At 52.2% G+C, this 13,182-nt stretch overlaps 6 protein-coding genes and 1 non-coding gene across 7 annotated transcripts; 2 read left to right on the top strand and 5 right to left on the bottom strand.

The window, feature by feature from the left end:
• Positions 1-505: 505 nt before the first annotated feature.
• On the bottom strand, positions 506-1,513 carry NCU09293 (hypothetical protein). The gene is made up of 2 exons (XM_953052.2): positions 1,288-1,513; positions 506-971 (listed from the first exon to the last, which is right to left on the bottom strand). The coding sequence occupies exons 1-2, from the start codon at positions 1,479-1,481 to the stop codon at positions 785-787; spliced, it is 381 nt and encodes a 126-aa protein (XP_958145.2). The 5' UTR covers positions 1,482-1,513; the 3' UTR covers positions 506-784.
• A 495-nt stretch (positions 1,514-2,008) lies between these two features.
• Positions 2,009-2,108, bottom strand: NCU15359. The gene has a single exon. It is a non-coding gene; the product is annotated as a tRNA-Thr (tRNA).
• Positions 2,109-2,259: 151 nt separating this feature from the next.
• NCU17154 (hypothetical protein) lies at positions 2,260-5,577 on the bottom strand (the record flags this gene model as incomplete). The annotated part of the gene is made up of 4 exons (XM_011397042.1): positions 2,260-4,189; positions 4,267-4,329; positions 4,395-4,412; positions 4,486-5,577. 4 exons carry the CDS (start codon positions 5,575-5,577, stop codon positions 2,576-2,578), a joined length of 2,787 nt encoding a protein of 928 aa, XP_011395344.1. The 3' UTR covers positions 2,260-2,575.
• A 360-nt stretch (positions 5,578-5,937) lies between these two features.
• NCU17155 (hypothetical protein) lies at positions 5,938-7,506 on the bottom strand (the record flags this gene model as incomplete). The annotated part of the gene is made up of 1 exon (XM_011397043.1): positions 5,938-7,506. The coding sequence occupies one exon, from the start codon at positions 7,504-7,506 to the stop codon at positions 5,938-5,940; it is 1,569 nt and encodes a 522-aa protein (XP_011395345.1).
• A 619-nt stretch (positions 7,507-8,125) lies between these two features.
• On the top strand, positions 8,126-9,633 carry NCU09291 (FAD dependent sulfhydryl oxidase Erv2). Its single transcript, XM_953050.3, has 2 exons — positions 8,126-8,799; positions 8,891-9,633. The coding sequence occupies exons 1-2, from the start codon at positions 8,543-8,545 to the stop codon at positions 9,282-9,284; spliced, it is 651 nt and encodes a 216-aa protein (XP_958143.1). The 5' UTR covers positions 8,126-8,542; the 3' UTR covers positions 9,285-9,633.
• Positions 9,634-9,713: 80 nt separating this feature from the next.
• On the top strand, positions 9,714-11,937 carry pcb-1 (proteasome catalytic beta-1). The gene is made up of 6 exons (XM_953049.3): positions 9,714-10,236; positions 10,422-10,467; positions 10,584-10,598; positions 10,721-10,755; positions 10,839-11,079; positions 11,208-11,937. The coding sequence occupies exons 1-6, from the start codon at positions 10,203-10,205 to the stop codon at positions 11,524-11,526; spliced, it is 690 nt and encodes a 229-aa protein (XP_958142.2). The 5' UTR covers positions 9,714-10,202; the 3' UTR covers positions 11,527-11,937.
• A 381-nt stretch (positions 11,938-12,318) lies between these two features.
• On the bottom strand, positions 12,319-13,140 carry NCU09289 (hypothetical protein; the record flags this gene model as incomplete). Its single annotated transcript, XM_953048.3, has 3 exons — positions 12,319-12,408; positions 12,661-12,746; positions 13,026-13,140. 3 exons carry the CDS (start codon positions 13,138-13,140, stop codon positions 12,319-12,321), a joined length of 291 nt encoding a protein of 96 aa, XP_958141.3.
• Between the last annotated feature and the right edge of the window lie 42 nt (positions 13,141-13,182).

Here is a 13,182-nt window from a genome sequence, read left to right on the forward strand (position 1 = left end):
AGTTAGAAAATTGACCCTCCATGGGAAAATAGTCCAGTCACATGGAATTGATCCCGCGGACCATTTTTACAGATACCGTGTGCGCGCTATGGTGGTTTTTTTGGATCACGCGTTGATGGAGAGGGAGGGAAGTGGCCCCATGTCGCTGACGCGGTCGGTGCGGGGTAGCTGTTCGCTTCAGTACTTAGGTATTAATGCTGGACAGTTCTCTTAACTGTTTCACGGGTGATCGGTGCAGGGAATACGTTAATATCACCCACTCGCTCTAACACTTACATCTTTCAACACTGATACCTACCTACCTATCCCACGGTTCCACTACTGTCCACCCGACATCGGACTTTCCCTTACTGCACTGCAGTGGTTGGTGGTAGATTGAACCTGCCTCAATTCACGGAACAGTTCAGTTTTCACGACATCAACCACGGCAGGCGATTGCGCCTGCAGTGGCAAAGACATGGTGTAGCCCGACCACGGACTTGCCCACAACTTGGAAGATGATGGCATTTATCGCAAGCTGCAGTTCCGTCCTTCGTAGAATGTCGGCCGAACAGATAGATCCCTCCCCGTTAGATTTCAACTTGATCCAGTCCGCCATCCGTACCTATTTCCAGTACATGTACACTATCTCGACAATCGCCGTTCCTTCTTTTTTCCTTGTTTCATTTCCTGTCGATCAACAGTTCCCAGTCAATTTCTTCTCAACTCCTTCCATAGCGTAGTGTTATAACTCTTCTCCTTCCATCTCTCTCCCAGTCGCCATTTTCTCCAGTCTCACCCACCCTTACACAACCTGGCCATTTCTAACCCTCAACATCATCACGTCTCCCAACTCTCCCTTGGTATTGTCATGCGTCAGCACGTACCGATCGCCAGGCTGGTTGAAGAATCCCTTGCGCTCCAGCATCTTGGAGGTGTAAAGTACGGCGCAGGTGGCGGCCACGCCGACGGCAGTGCGGGTTGCATACTTCCTATTTTGTGTTCAGGCTCGAGTTAACATTTGTTACCATATGGGCCATTGCCAATGGTCGACGATACAGGACGGCTAGACGGGAAGGTTAAGTAATCGAGTAAAGTGAGAAACAAAAGGGAGACAGAAGTGTGTAGCGGTATTGTATGGTAGGCCAGGTTGAACATGAGAATAACAAATAATAATAAAAAACATGAGAAACCGAACTTGAAAGGGAAGCGAGATAGAAGGGGGATATTACACCCTACAGCTCTTTCAGATCTGATCTACACAACAGCACCAACGTCTCGTCCCTGGACGGGTACAGAAAGACTCACCGGTGAACAGCACTAGCCCAAGGATACAACTCCTGCCCACCCGGTCCACCAAAATCATCTTCCGCCTCCCTCTTTTTATGGATATTCTTCTTTTGTCCTTTTGTCACCACCGGCTGGCGAGGGCTGCCGCGGGCTTGGAGAAAAGTCAGGCGGGGCCGGAGCAGAGTCCGGGAGAAGAGGCGGGGTGATAACATGGTTGACAATTCTGGTCAAGTTCGGTTGTAAGCTGAAGTGTTAGAGTTCAGTATAGGTTTTGAAGTAGATCGTGTCGGAAATATCCCAGTTCACTAGTATTATGATGATGAGGTAGCAGAAAAGTCAAAAACCGACTTGCTTATATTCGGGCTACTGTTATTTTCTTCGTGACCATGTCATGGCCAGGTAGATGTTATCGCCCCTTGACACTCGGGACTCAGTTGTAATGGTGACGTGGACTCTGTGGGACGAAGATGGGATGGAGGAGTTGGAGAGGACCGTGGGCGTTAAAGATATGCTGGGTTGGGCTGAGTTTGACAAAACGCCAAATTTAATTTCAAAGACATATCAAAGTGACAAAGTACACGAATCCACGACAACAGAATTGACAACACCCGCTCCTCAAATAATTATACAAAATCGAAACAAAGGAAACATGAAAGAGTCAGAATAGAATAACCGACCCTGTCGGTATCACTAAGTGCGAGTGACATAGTTACATCCAAAAAAAAGTTGAGAAAAGAAATGCCCCCACGCGGGATTGAACCGCGGACCTCATCATATCGTTGTTGCACTTTCCAAAGGAAGCTTACGAGTGATGCGCTCTACCACTGAGCTATACGGGCTAACCCTGTATCAGTTGTTGAATCGTAGTACTAGGATAATCCCTTATCAAGGTCAAGCTTTGGACCAGACCTCGAAACCGAAGGATCTCCCGCCAAACTCTCCTGTAAAATCAACGTCGCACAGCATCAAATACAGCGGTGAAGCAACTTTGGTATATATCAGACTTGTTCCTATGACAAAGCATAGATTCTACAGCGAAAACACCATATCACATCAATATACCACAATCTGAATAGAGTCAAATACAGGGAACATCCAAAACTGCTGTAAGAATGCGGTGCATCCGCCTTACCTACCTACTTTACCGGAACCCTCCCTCCTCTCCTTCTTCCATGCCGTGTTTCTGCTTCTCTTCGTGTCTTGTTCCTTCCTGCACAACATGAGTCACTGGTCGATCGCCTCACTAGCCTGTAGCCTGACAGAACATGACATGTCCGACCCGGTCGGTGCAGCTCCGCTCTCGAAATCACCCATCCATCATGTCCACGTCCATGTCCACGTCCACATGAGGGTGAACAGGCCACCAACGCTGCCAAACCTCGGGCGCATCCCCATCCCCCTCATCCTCACTCGGTAAGTACACCTCGGGGGCGTCCGCCGGTGCAGGCACTGCCTTGGACATGACTGTCAGCTTGTCGGGGTCCGCATGGCCTTGCAGAAACCAGTCCGTAGAGTTATATCCCATTATCACCCACTGCCCGAAGTCCATGGGCCTGCTGAACCTGTCCAAAACCACAAACTCATCATTCTCATCGTAAGGGGGGAATACAAAGTCAAAGTCTAACCACTGCCCGTTGTTGTTCTTTTCACCGAGGCGTTGGTTGTGCCTAGTAAGCTGCTTGTACTGGTCCATGAGAGCCTGCCACAGCCTCTTGGAGATGGGGTACTTCTTCATGGGTTCTTTGATTCTCTTATTTTCGGCGACTAAGAGCATGTTCCAGCGGGCTTTGTAAAGAGATGTCATCTTCTCGGGTGAAGGCCATGTTAATGACCTGTAGGGCTTGGTGAACTCCCCGCTGACCATAGGCGGGTGGATGTCGCTGGGGTCAGTGACATCAGGCCTGGCCAAACTGGCGTTGGGAGGCTCGTCCAGGGAAGTCCAGAACGATGGATACTTGAAAAAGGCACCGGCAGCCCGGGCGTGCTGGCTCGGAAACCAGCGGTTGGGCAAGGATACTACATTGCTGGTGGTAGCTGTCGGCGCGGATGGAGGTGCTGCATTCTTCCTCACTGAGGTTGACCAGTCATACGGAAGAGACGCATGCATCATAACCTCGAGCATGAAAAAGGGCCATAAGGCCGGATGACGGTGGAACTCGAAGAACCAGAAGGGTAAGGTCCCGGGCGGAGCATTGGGCACAGCATAGGGTGTGCTCATTTCCGAGGCGAGGACCTTGAGGTAGGCGCTGTATTCATTGACTGCGGCTTCCGCATCGACACGGTTTCGTTGAAGGACCGCCTGTCGGAAATGGTCAACCAGTCGGCGTAGACGCAGAAACGAGTATGGGGTTTTCTGCCAGATCCGGTAAGACTGCTTGTACCAAGGCCGTAGGCTTTTCCACAGCTTTTTGCGGAACTCCATGTATTGGAATGTTTGCTCTTCCTCTAGTCGGAACCTTTGCATCTGGTTCGGTACTATCGGTTGGTGTCGCAACAGCGACGGTTGCACATGTCCCCTGGCGTGGTAGATTCGAACATGGGACCCCATGGTTATACTTTGCTTGGTGAGCACCACTGGTTCAGCTTTGAGCGCGCTTTGCCCGTATATAGCAACATGAGAATCCCAAAAGCTCTGGGACTGGAAGCGGGAACACCAGTATGTAGGTAAGGGGCTCATCTGAGAGGTAACTCTATGCAGCGCACCGCGCAAGGAGCCATCTAGTTCCTGTAGTTCTTTACCTTTTTGACGCACTGTCGGGTCATCAAGCCACGATTGTGCAATAGTAAACGCAGGGCCAGCCCGGGAGAGGAAGTCGCTGTCAGGCACAAAGACGTTCAAAGGTCCAATTGTTCTGACGGCGCCAAGAAGAGATTGTTCCTGTGACCAACCCAGTTCTGCAGAAACTTCATTTTTATAATACTGTGTGACATGAAGACTTCTGGATCAGCAAAATGAATAGGTACGTTTGGATGGTAACGTTCAATGAGTCGACTTACCGGTTCATATTGCCACCCGCCTGAGCAAGTCATGACATAGACTCTTGCCGTCTGAAGTGCATGCTACGCAACACGCGTTAGTCTACGACTGGAGTAGATTAATCAGGAAGACGGGTGATGCTACTTGCCATAAACTCGTGTACTATCTAGCAAGCTCGTGTCAGCTTTGGTTGATTTATATGCCCCAGGGTCTTCAGGGATGCTCAGGATCATACTTACTACGAGCGCTAACTGGAGCCGTGTGGTGTGTTTGGAAGCAACTTCCTCTGGAGTATTTGAGATGGAAAGCAACGCTTCGAGAAGCATAGTGTTGATTTTGATATCGGTGAACACCTCGGGGTCATGCGGGTGTGGAAGGGCTCTGGGATTGAGAGGTTTCTCCATCACCGTTCGCAGTTGTGCTGAGCTGCAATAACCGGCTGTGACACCGCCCGGCTGGCCCGATGACCCATACTTGTCCAAATCCCGCGGATCAAAAAACGACCAGATAATCCACTGTGATAGAAGCTCAATTTGGTGCCATATTCGGTTGGCGATCCGCTGGTCGGGCTGCTTGAGCCCTATTCCAGCCTCACCGGGCGAAACCATCCGGTGGGGCATACGATCTGCTGAGAATGGTAGGACATTCGGAATCGGATCCGTGGATCCCTCCAGCATTGCAGAAATCCAGTCGCCGTAAAGGATGTGATGCAGCATCCTGTTGGCCATTTCAATCGCGACTCGCAGTTCACCCCAGAGGCCGTTGTCGTCTACACTCCAATCTCGAGTGTTTGTAGGGCGCCCGTTGGCGTCCTTTTCCAACACAACGCCCCGCAAATCATACCACCGGCTGCGGCGGAAGGCTATGTGCCACTTGCTCTCGTCCACGTGGATAAGATCAATGTCCGGGAATTGCTCAACTGTGACGCTGATGTTGGAAAGTTGCATGATTGAGAGGTCCATCATAAAGACCTCTTGCCAGTAACTTGTCCCTATGATACCTTGGTTGAGGGAAGGAAGCTCCCAAGTTCTGAGGCCGTGGAGAGCGACCTGCTGCCACCGTTCGGTACAGAACAATTCGTCTAGCTGCACGCTCGAGGGCTTCGGTATGGACTTTGGCATCGGATGCGCGTGTGTAGCCGCCTCCTGCAGCGCTCGCTTATGCGTCCACCAAAGGTCTTCAGCGAGACCGTACGGTCCGTCAACAGTCGGGAACATGGGAAGTAATCCAGAGGAGATAATGCCGTTGCTGTCCTCCTGTAGCTTGACCCCCCATCGCTCGAACAAATGATCCCCACGACGGCGCGGAGGAGGTAATTGTTGGTTTGCCATGATGGGTATGCGACGAAAGGAAGGAAGTCGATGTAGACAAGTGCGCGGAAGAAGCTGTTGAAAAAAGTCAAAGTGACTGCCACACCGTATGCGTCAACCAAGTAGCTGGGAAACTGCATACTTATGCCTGGATGAGCCAAGGGGCTTCTGGCTCGTCGCGAGATCTCTGGGTAAACAAAGCATGCCCGGATCCAGTAACCCTGTGCTAGGTACCCAAGGCGGCATGGACAAAGGCACTCCGGACGCGGATGCGGGTAGTGATTTGTTGTGTCCAAGCATGGCATCATTCGGGGAGGAGCTACGGTAAGAATCCTTTGTCTCGAACCTAAGCTCCAACGCATCCCTGGCAAGCTGGCCGGGTCAAAGCTTTATTCTCGACAACACGAACATGGCAAGCGCATAATAAGCAGCGCTCAGAAAGTACGGTAAACCCAGCGCCCACCCGCCGACCTTGACGCCTTGCACCCATAAAGCAGCCATGGTCGGTGCCCCGACCAGCAAGCCTACCGTTTTGACCAGCATAACGATTGAGAAAATCTGAGCTTCCGAAACCACAACAGTGGCATCGCCAGCCGCGCGGATCTCCGGCCCACTGGGGTCTGGTAATAACGACGGTGATTTGAGTAGCGAGTACGTAAACATGGGGAGTGCGATGCCCATGGCGTAAAGCAGCAGTGACGGTACCAGGGTCCAAATCGTCGAAGCCATGGCTATAGCGACGACACCCAGAACAGAAAATATAAGGCATGTTTGAGCATAGCTGATGTTGTATCCATCGGCCACCTTGTGGTCCTGAATCGCGAAGACGTCCGGGTCCGAGAGGCGTCGGGACTGAAAGGAAGACAATGGGGAAGATTGGGATCGGCGCCGGCGCAAGATAGTAGGGATAATAAGGTAGAGAAGGAAAAAGTTGAAGACTGCCTTTCCCGATAGCAAGTAGCCGACCGAGGTAAACTTCCACCCATATCGCTTAGAGATGTACTGGGCCATGAGCTTGGTGTCGGAGCTGGCCAGAGAGGTAAAGAAGAAGCTAGCGAGCAGGAGTGTAAAGTTGGGCGGGTAGCTGGTCATGACCTTGAAGACGGACGAGATGCGGCCAGAGATGGACTCTTTGAGGCTTGTGATGCTGAGCGTGGGATCCGGACGATAAGGCAGGTCTTGCGGTAGCAAGGGCGCTATCGACTCTTGGTCGTGCTGGCGTCTATGACTGCCGGTGTTTGATGCGGGAAGACCAGAGATGACGGGCACAGCGGCGAGAAGAAGGACGACGCCGGCACACAAAGGAAGCCACAGCAGTATGCTCATGGTGCCAGAGGCCAGAGCAGGACCAAGCTGGGCGGCGAATATGGCCGAGACTGCATTCACCTGGCCGAAGAAGGTAGCTCTTTGCACATCGTCATGGGTAGCCGACGAGACCAGCGAGTACACAATCGAGTTGAAGACACAGTCTCCGCCGAGGACTGACGAGAGCGGGCCAAGGGCAAGGGCGGGCAGGGGAAGGGCGTGGTCGAAGTAGCCGACGGCAAGCGTCCAGCAGAGCACAAGGACACGAGGCACGAGGTTGAGCCGCAGGACTCGGGCGTGGCCGTAGCGGTCAGCAAGCAACACGAGGGGGATGGTCATGACAAAGTCGCCAGCAACCCAGCCCGTCTCCATGAGGCCCAGCATGCTACCCAGATCCTGCTGGATGCCGTCCAGCTTGCACAGCTCCTCAGGCACGCTTCCATCATGGCCAATTGCCGAAGGGTCGGCGCCGAGATAGAAGTCGCGACAGAGTCTGCGTTCAATGACACGGTTGAGCGGGAGCTGGTAGAGACTCCAGGCGAGATTGACAAGGGCGACTAGTACCAGCAGAGAGCGAATCGAGGGGGAGGAGTTGGTCGTGATGGCGGAGGAGGAGGAAGGGGAAGAGAACGGCGTGCGGGGCATCGTATTGCCGCCTTGGATCGTATTGGATTTTTACTTCAATTGTGATGATGGGTAAAGAATGTGAACGGACTCAAGCATGTGGCCTTTCTAAGGTGGAAAGATGAACGGGAACGAATATGTCATTTCGCTGTCGCGGTGGTGGTGGTCGATGTTGTCCTCGAGAGTCCATGAGAGCAACACAAAGCAGATGTCCAAGTGTACCTCTAGCAAGAGAAGATGGAAGGATGGAGTTTTGAAGAGCAAATCAAATGTCCAGAAGTGTACCCAGGGATTGGACCAAGGTTGGCATTCCCGACGAGGGAAACATCTGATGGAAGTGGAAGGTGATGTTGACGGACTGCAGTGGTCAACTGCGGGGATGTTTTAACGGAAGTTCCATGTCGGGTCTCTCGACCGTGACCGCAGAAGGGCCGCCCCACTTAGGTGATATCCCCGGGCTCCGCCTGCCCTGTGCGTGCCCACTCTCCTCGTGTCCCGTTAGGTTGTCCGGCCAGTGGGTCAGCAGGCTCAACTGCCCCTGAAACAATCCAAGACACAGCCTCGGCTGGGCCCGACCCTCCGCTGATGACGGGAGATTGCCAGGGGCATGCCACCTAGAGGTAGAACCAAACCGGACGTGGGGTCGGGTCTCTCGCTTCAAGTCCAATCGGCGCTTCCAATTCCGCCAACTCAAAGGGTTCGTTTCTCGAACCACAATTCAGGGGATCATCATCGGTCCATTCTTCCTCTTGATGCGAAGTCTCCTTTGCCCTACTCTTTTCTACTTCACAACGATATTTACTACCCGCTTGCCACAAATATGACCTCGAGGTAGTTGCGCGCGCAGTCTCATTGAACGCCCACGATACCATCACCTAATCTCTACAACAACGTGCGCTCTGATCCTCACGACCACACGCGAAACAGGCAGGATCCTGAATTCACCGGCGACAAGAACCAAACACGTTCGGTCAGAAAAACAAAGTCGAACCAAGTCAACTGGGCGCGAGAAAGACCTCCACAGGGACTACCCTAATCGAATCGATTTACCATCATCATGGCGCGAAGGCCGCACATTACGCTGATGCTCGTCGTCGGCGTCATTCTCTTTGTGTTTACGACCTACATGCTCTCCTCGAGTGGCTCCTCGGGGGTGGTACAGCATTCAGAGACTCTCGATTTAGGCGGAAGTAGCGGCAGCGGAGATCACAAGAGTGCTAGTGGCGATGGCGGCAGCAAGTCCGCGTTTGGCATATCGGATAACATCCTCAAGGGCGGCTCTATCGCGCCCAAGCTGGAGAATGCGACGGCCAAGTATGTCTATCATGTGCATTACATCGCACCCTACATCACGCTATGCCCGTCTGGCCAGGCATCATTTCGCTAACCACAGTAACCACAACAGAGCAGAACTAGGCCGCGCTTCCTGGCGTCTCTTCCACACCATGATGGCGCGCTTCCCCGAGACCCCGACCGCCGAAGAATCGTTGGCTTTGAAAACCTACATCCAGCTGTTCGCGCGCCTCTACCCCTGTGGCGACTGCGCATCGCACTTCCAGAAGCTGCTAAAGAAGTACCCACCGCAAACGAGCGGGCGCAACGCGGCGGCCGGATGGGCCTGCTTTGTCCATAATGAGGTCAACAAGCGCCTCAAGAAAGAGCAATTTGACTGTAACAAGATTGGGGATTTCTATGATTGTGGCTGTGGGGATGAAGGTGCCAAAAAGGCGGGGGAAGCTGGCGCTGGGGCAGAGGTCAAAACAGAGACAAAGAAGGGAGAAGATCTCAAGATGGATTGAGGGTTGAATAGGAGGAAAAGTTGATTCTGCACTTGTAGGGAGGTGACAATCACGCATGGATATCAAGTGACCGTGAGCGGCGTATGCCGGAACGCCCATTGATTAGAGACGGAAATGTCTTGGATATTGCAGTCGTAACACCGATATCGACTGGTGTCCTGTCGTAATTCGGACGAACTCGACCCGAGGGGCGTTCAGATTCCAAGGCGCTGTGGAAATGAGGTTGTCAAAGACATGGATTTGCCTGCTTCTATACCGCCGCCAGCTCCAGGGCCCTTTGCGAAACGAAACCGTTGAGATATTGAGCATTGGTATTTTGAATTAAGTTGATAATTACCTCTGTGCCGTGGTTGCAAAAGGTCAACGAAAGACAATGGCCAGGCAATTCCCTTGGTTGTCTCATTGGTTATGCTGCCGTATACCTTATACATGAACCCCGATTAGAGAATATCGCTCCACTGCAGAGAGCCCGACGATGACGCTATCAGATGGAGTCGAATCGCGTGAAAGAGACTGATAAGATAAGAACAATCGATACGACCGGGCCTCGAGGGGACGGGAGCTTATGGCGGCTATCGCACGTGATCCACTTAAGTGAAAGCCAAGCCAAGCCCGCCGTCTGCAACACGCGTGTTTGGAGCTGCCTTGAGCTGAGGGGGGCCTGAGCTTCCACTCAACTGGCCGTCCCGCCCTGTGATGGGCCCGCCTTCGCCGCCTTCGAGGTTCACCCAGCGTTCGTTGGAGCTTCCTTTCAGTAGTACAACGAACAACAACACGACTTGAAACGATTCCACAACTCCACGCCTTTGTCCTCTCGATTTACACTGCGACGAGCGTCCGAACGACTGTTCACGAGACTGTCCAACATCTTGATTGCGCATTACGTTAGAACGACAACCACTCGATAGCCCCGTCATCATGGAATTTGGAACGTCGGGCGTGCTCAGCGAAGGTGAGCTCCAACTTCCATTCGGCGTCGCATTCCATATCAAGTCATCACCATCACGGCGTCACCACTGCCTACAAGTCACCAACCTACCAACTCTCTTCGAGTCCGGCAACTCCCTGCCGCCAACACCGTTCCCCCTCCGAGGTCGATCGCAGACAACACATGTTAACCGCTACTGTCTCCTACAGATGGCATCCATGTCGATATGGACAGGTTGAAGAAGGGTGAGGTCAAGTAAGTACACCACACTGCGCGCCCATGGTTCTAGTTCCAATCCCACCTATCATATAGTCGCAAGCGATGCGCATGAACAAATGAAGCAGTCAGCTAACTTTCTTGTCTGCTAATAGTTTGGGTACCTCGATGTAAGCTTCCCCCGACCTTCTATCCCTCCCTTACGACATCGAGCCTCTCGACGATGCGACAGGATCCCGGGTATCCACACGCGAAGCAGCAGCGATGTCTAACGAGCTTGATATAAATACAGTATGGCGGTCACATTCAAGGACGGTGTTATTCTCGGTTAGTGTCTTCCAGCCAACAACACTACATACCCTTGGATTCCGGAGACAGAATCATCGATCTCAGGCTGACACCTTGAACAGGAGCCGACTCCCGCACAACCACAGGCGCCTACATTGCCAACCGCGTAACCGACAAGCTGACCCAAGTACACGACACCATCTGGTGCTGCCGCTCCGGATCCGCCGCCGATACACAAGCCGTCGCCGACATTGTGCAATACCAGCTGGGATTGTACCACATGGTCAACGGCAGGCCTCCGACGACACAGATTGCGGCTGCTGTCTTCCAGGAGATTGCTTATGCCAACAAGGATAGGTTGACGTATGTTTTTGGTGGCCCCCTTCCCTTCATCTCACTTTGCTGCGTTTTTCTCTCTTTCTCTTGCGCCCTCTTCCTCTTCTCTTATCATGCACAGGTCGGGTTCCGTGCTGACTATTGGATTTCAACAGTGCCGGCCTCATTATTGCCGGCTGGGATGCCCGCCACGGTGGTCAAGTGTACAACATTCCGCTCGGCGGCTCCCTGCACAAGCAGCCGTATTCGATTGGCGGTTCCGGTTCCACATACATTTATGGGTACTGCGACGCCAACTGGAAGGAAGGAATGGAGGAAGCCGAAGCCGTAGCGTTTGTCAAGGAGGCACTCAAGGAGGCGATCAAGTGGGATGGCTCCTCGGGAGGTGTCATCAGGATGGTGGTGTTGACGGAGAAGGGCGCCGACAGGCATTTGTATCTGCCGGATTCGGATTACAAGGTGAGGCACCAGTGATGGGATCTCGAAGAATGGGCTGGTTGGGCTCGTGGAGGTGATGGTCATCTATCCGTAGCCCGAATGGGCGGCTGAAATGTAGCAGGAGACGAGCCAAGGGTCCAGCCTCAGCCTTCACCCAAGAAAGTACACCAGAGAAGGTGTGTTAATACGAAATGATACATGAGAAGACAAGTCGTTAGACCATGGTCTCGATGGCAGGAAGTTCAACTGTTTCCTGCAGGCTTAACTGATACAGCTGGAAGTGGTCCCTCATATCCTTGAACATGAGGATAAGTTTGCCTTCATTCATATTCGTAAGCGGGACCTCTCGTATTTGGCTAAGGTGCTGTAATTATTAGGTAGCATAAACCTATCATAGCTACGCTACTATACCCCACTATAGATGAGGCGTGGCGAACCCGACGGGAGGTTGGCGATGGGTAGGTGTCTATGGTTTGGCGTCATAGTTGTTGTTACACAAGGTAAAGCCAATAACGTCAAGATGCCATTCTTTGACGCAAAAGCTACCACCGTTATGGGTTCATCACATCTTCTACTTCTTGAAAGCCAAATAGATCAAGTGGATATGTAGCCTCGCTAAGCGCCAGCGGAGTGAAAGTGAGGAGTTTTGCTAGGATCCATTGCCACATCACTCGCCAACGATACCAAGTTTGTTGCACTTCAGCGAAGTCGGCGGCGAGTTTGTTGCGTCAAACGCGGTTACACGAAGAAACCCACTTCATACGTCAATGTTCCCATTGATACGTAACGACTTTGATACGTGAAATACGTAAATTACCAAAGATGCCTTCACATATAGTAGTATCGGTCGCAGGCATTGTCGTCCTCTGGCTGCTGTACGAGGACTTGATACCCCCTTGCTGTCTTACCTCTACCATTCTAGACCGGCTTTAATAACTGAAGCTTCGAACTTTAATGAACTCAGGTCTAAGGTGTTTTGTGGTCGAGGCTTCCGTTCTTACAGGTACCCATTATTTGTAAACGCCAGCTTATCGTAAAATTACACGCTCAACTCTTCGATCTCACGTCTCTTTTCATCTTAAAGGAGCCATTTATACAGCTCCTACCCACTAAGACGCCCTTCAAGCCATCCACGGCGCTGGACGTGGCAGGCAAGCATACCCTACCTACCTCTACCTTGAACAGGCGGATATATTGTTTGCTGGCAGCCTGGTCTCCCGTCCCAGGGTTGGGCTGCATCGTAACCGACCTTGCATCTGATGGGCTGAAGGGCGATGGCGTCAACAGCGACATACCTAGTGGCATACAGAAGATAGACAACAACGACAACTGACGCGCGATGGGCCGAGCATGTGCAAGTAAGGTGAGTGACCAGGATGTCGGTCAGCGGTCATCGGTTTGAAATGGGAGGTTGGTCAAGTTTTTCTGTAAAACGTTGATATGGTCAAGTTGATATGGACCACATACCTACCTACATAGGCAAGTAATCTCGGAATTCGTTTGTGTGTGCTTCCACTGCTTGTTGTACAACACACCTAGCATAGCATGCATGACGCGCACGATATTACCGTTGCCGAGGATAGGCGCATCCTTGATTTTCGTTTTGTTGAGGTAGGGGTAGAGTTGTGGATGGATGTGGAAGGGCGTCATGTCGCGAGATGGGCTGTTTGGTGGTTGTATTTCTGTTGTTTC

Source organism: Neurospora crassa, linkage group VII (genome assembly GCF_000182925.2).
Source record: "Neurospora crassa OR74A linkage group VII, whole genome shotgun sequence".
Lineage (NCBI taxonomy): Eukaryota > Fungi > Ascomycota > Sordariomycetes > Sordariales > Sordariaceae > Neurospora > Neurospora crassa.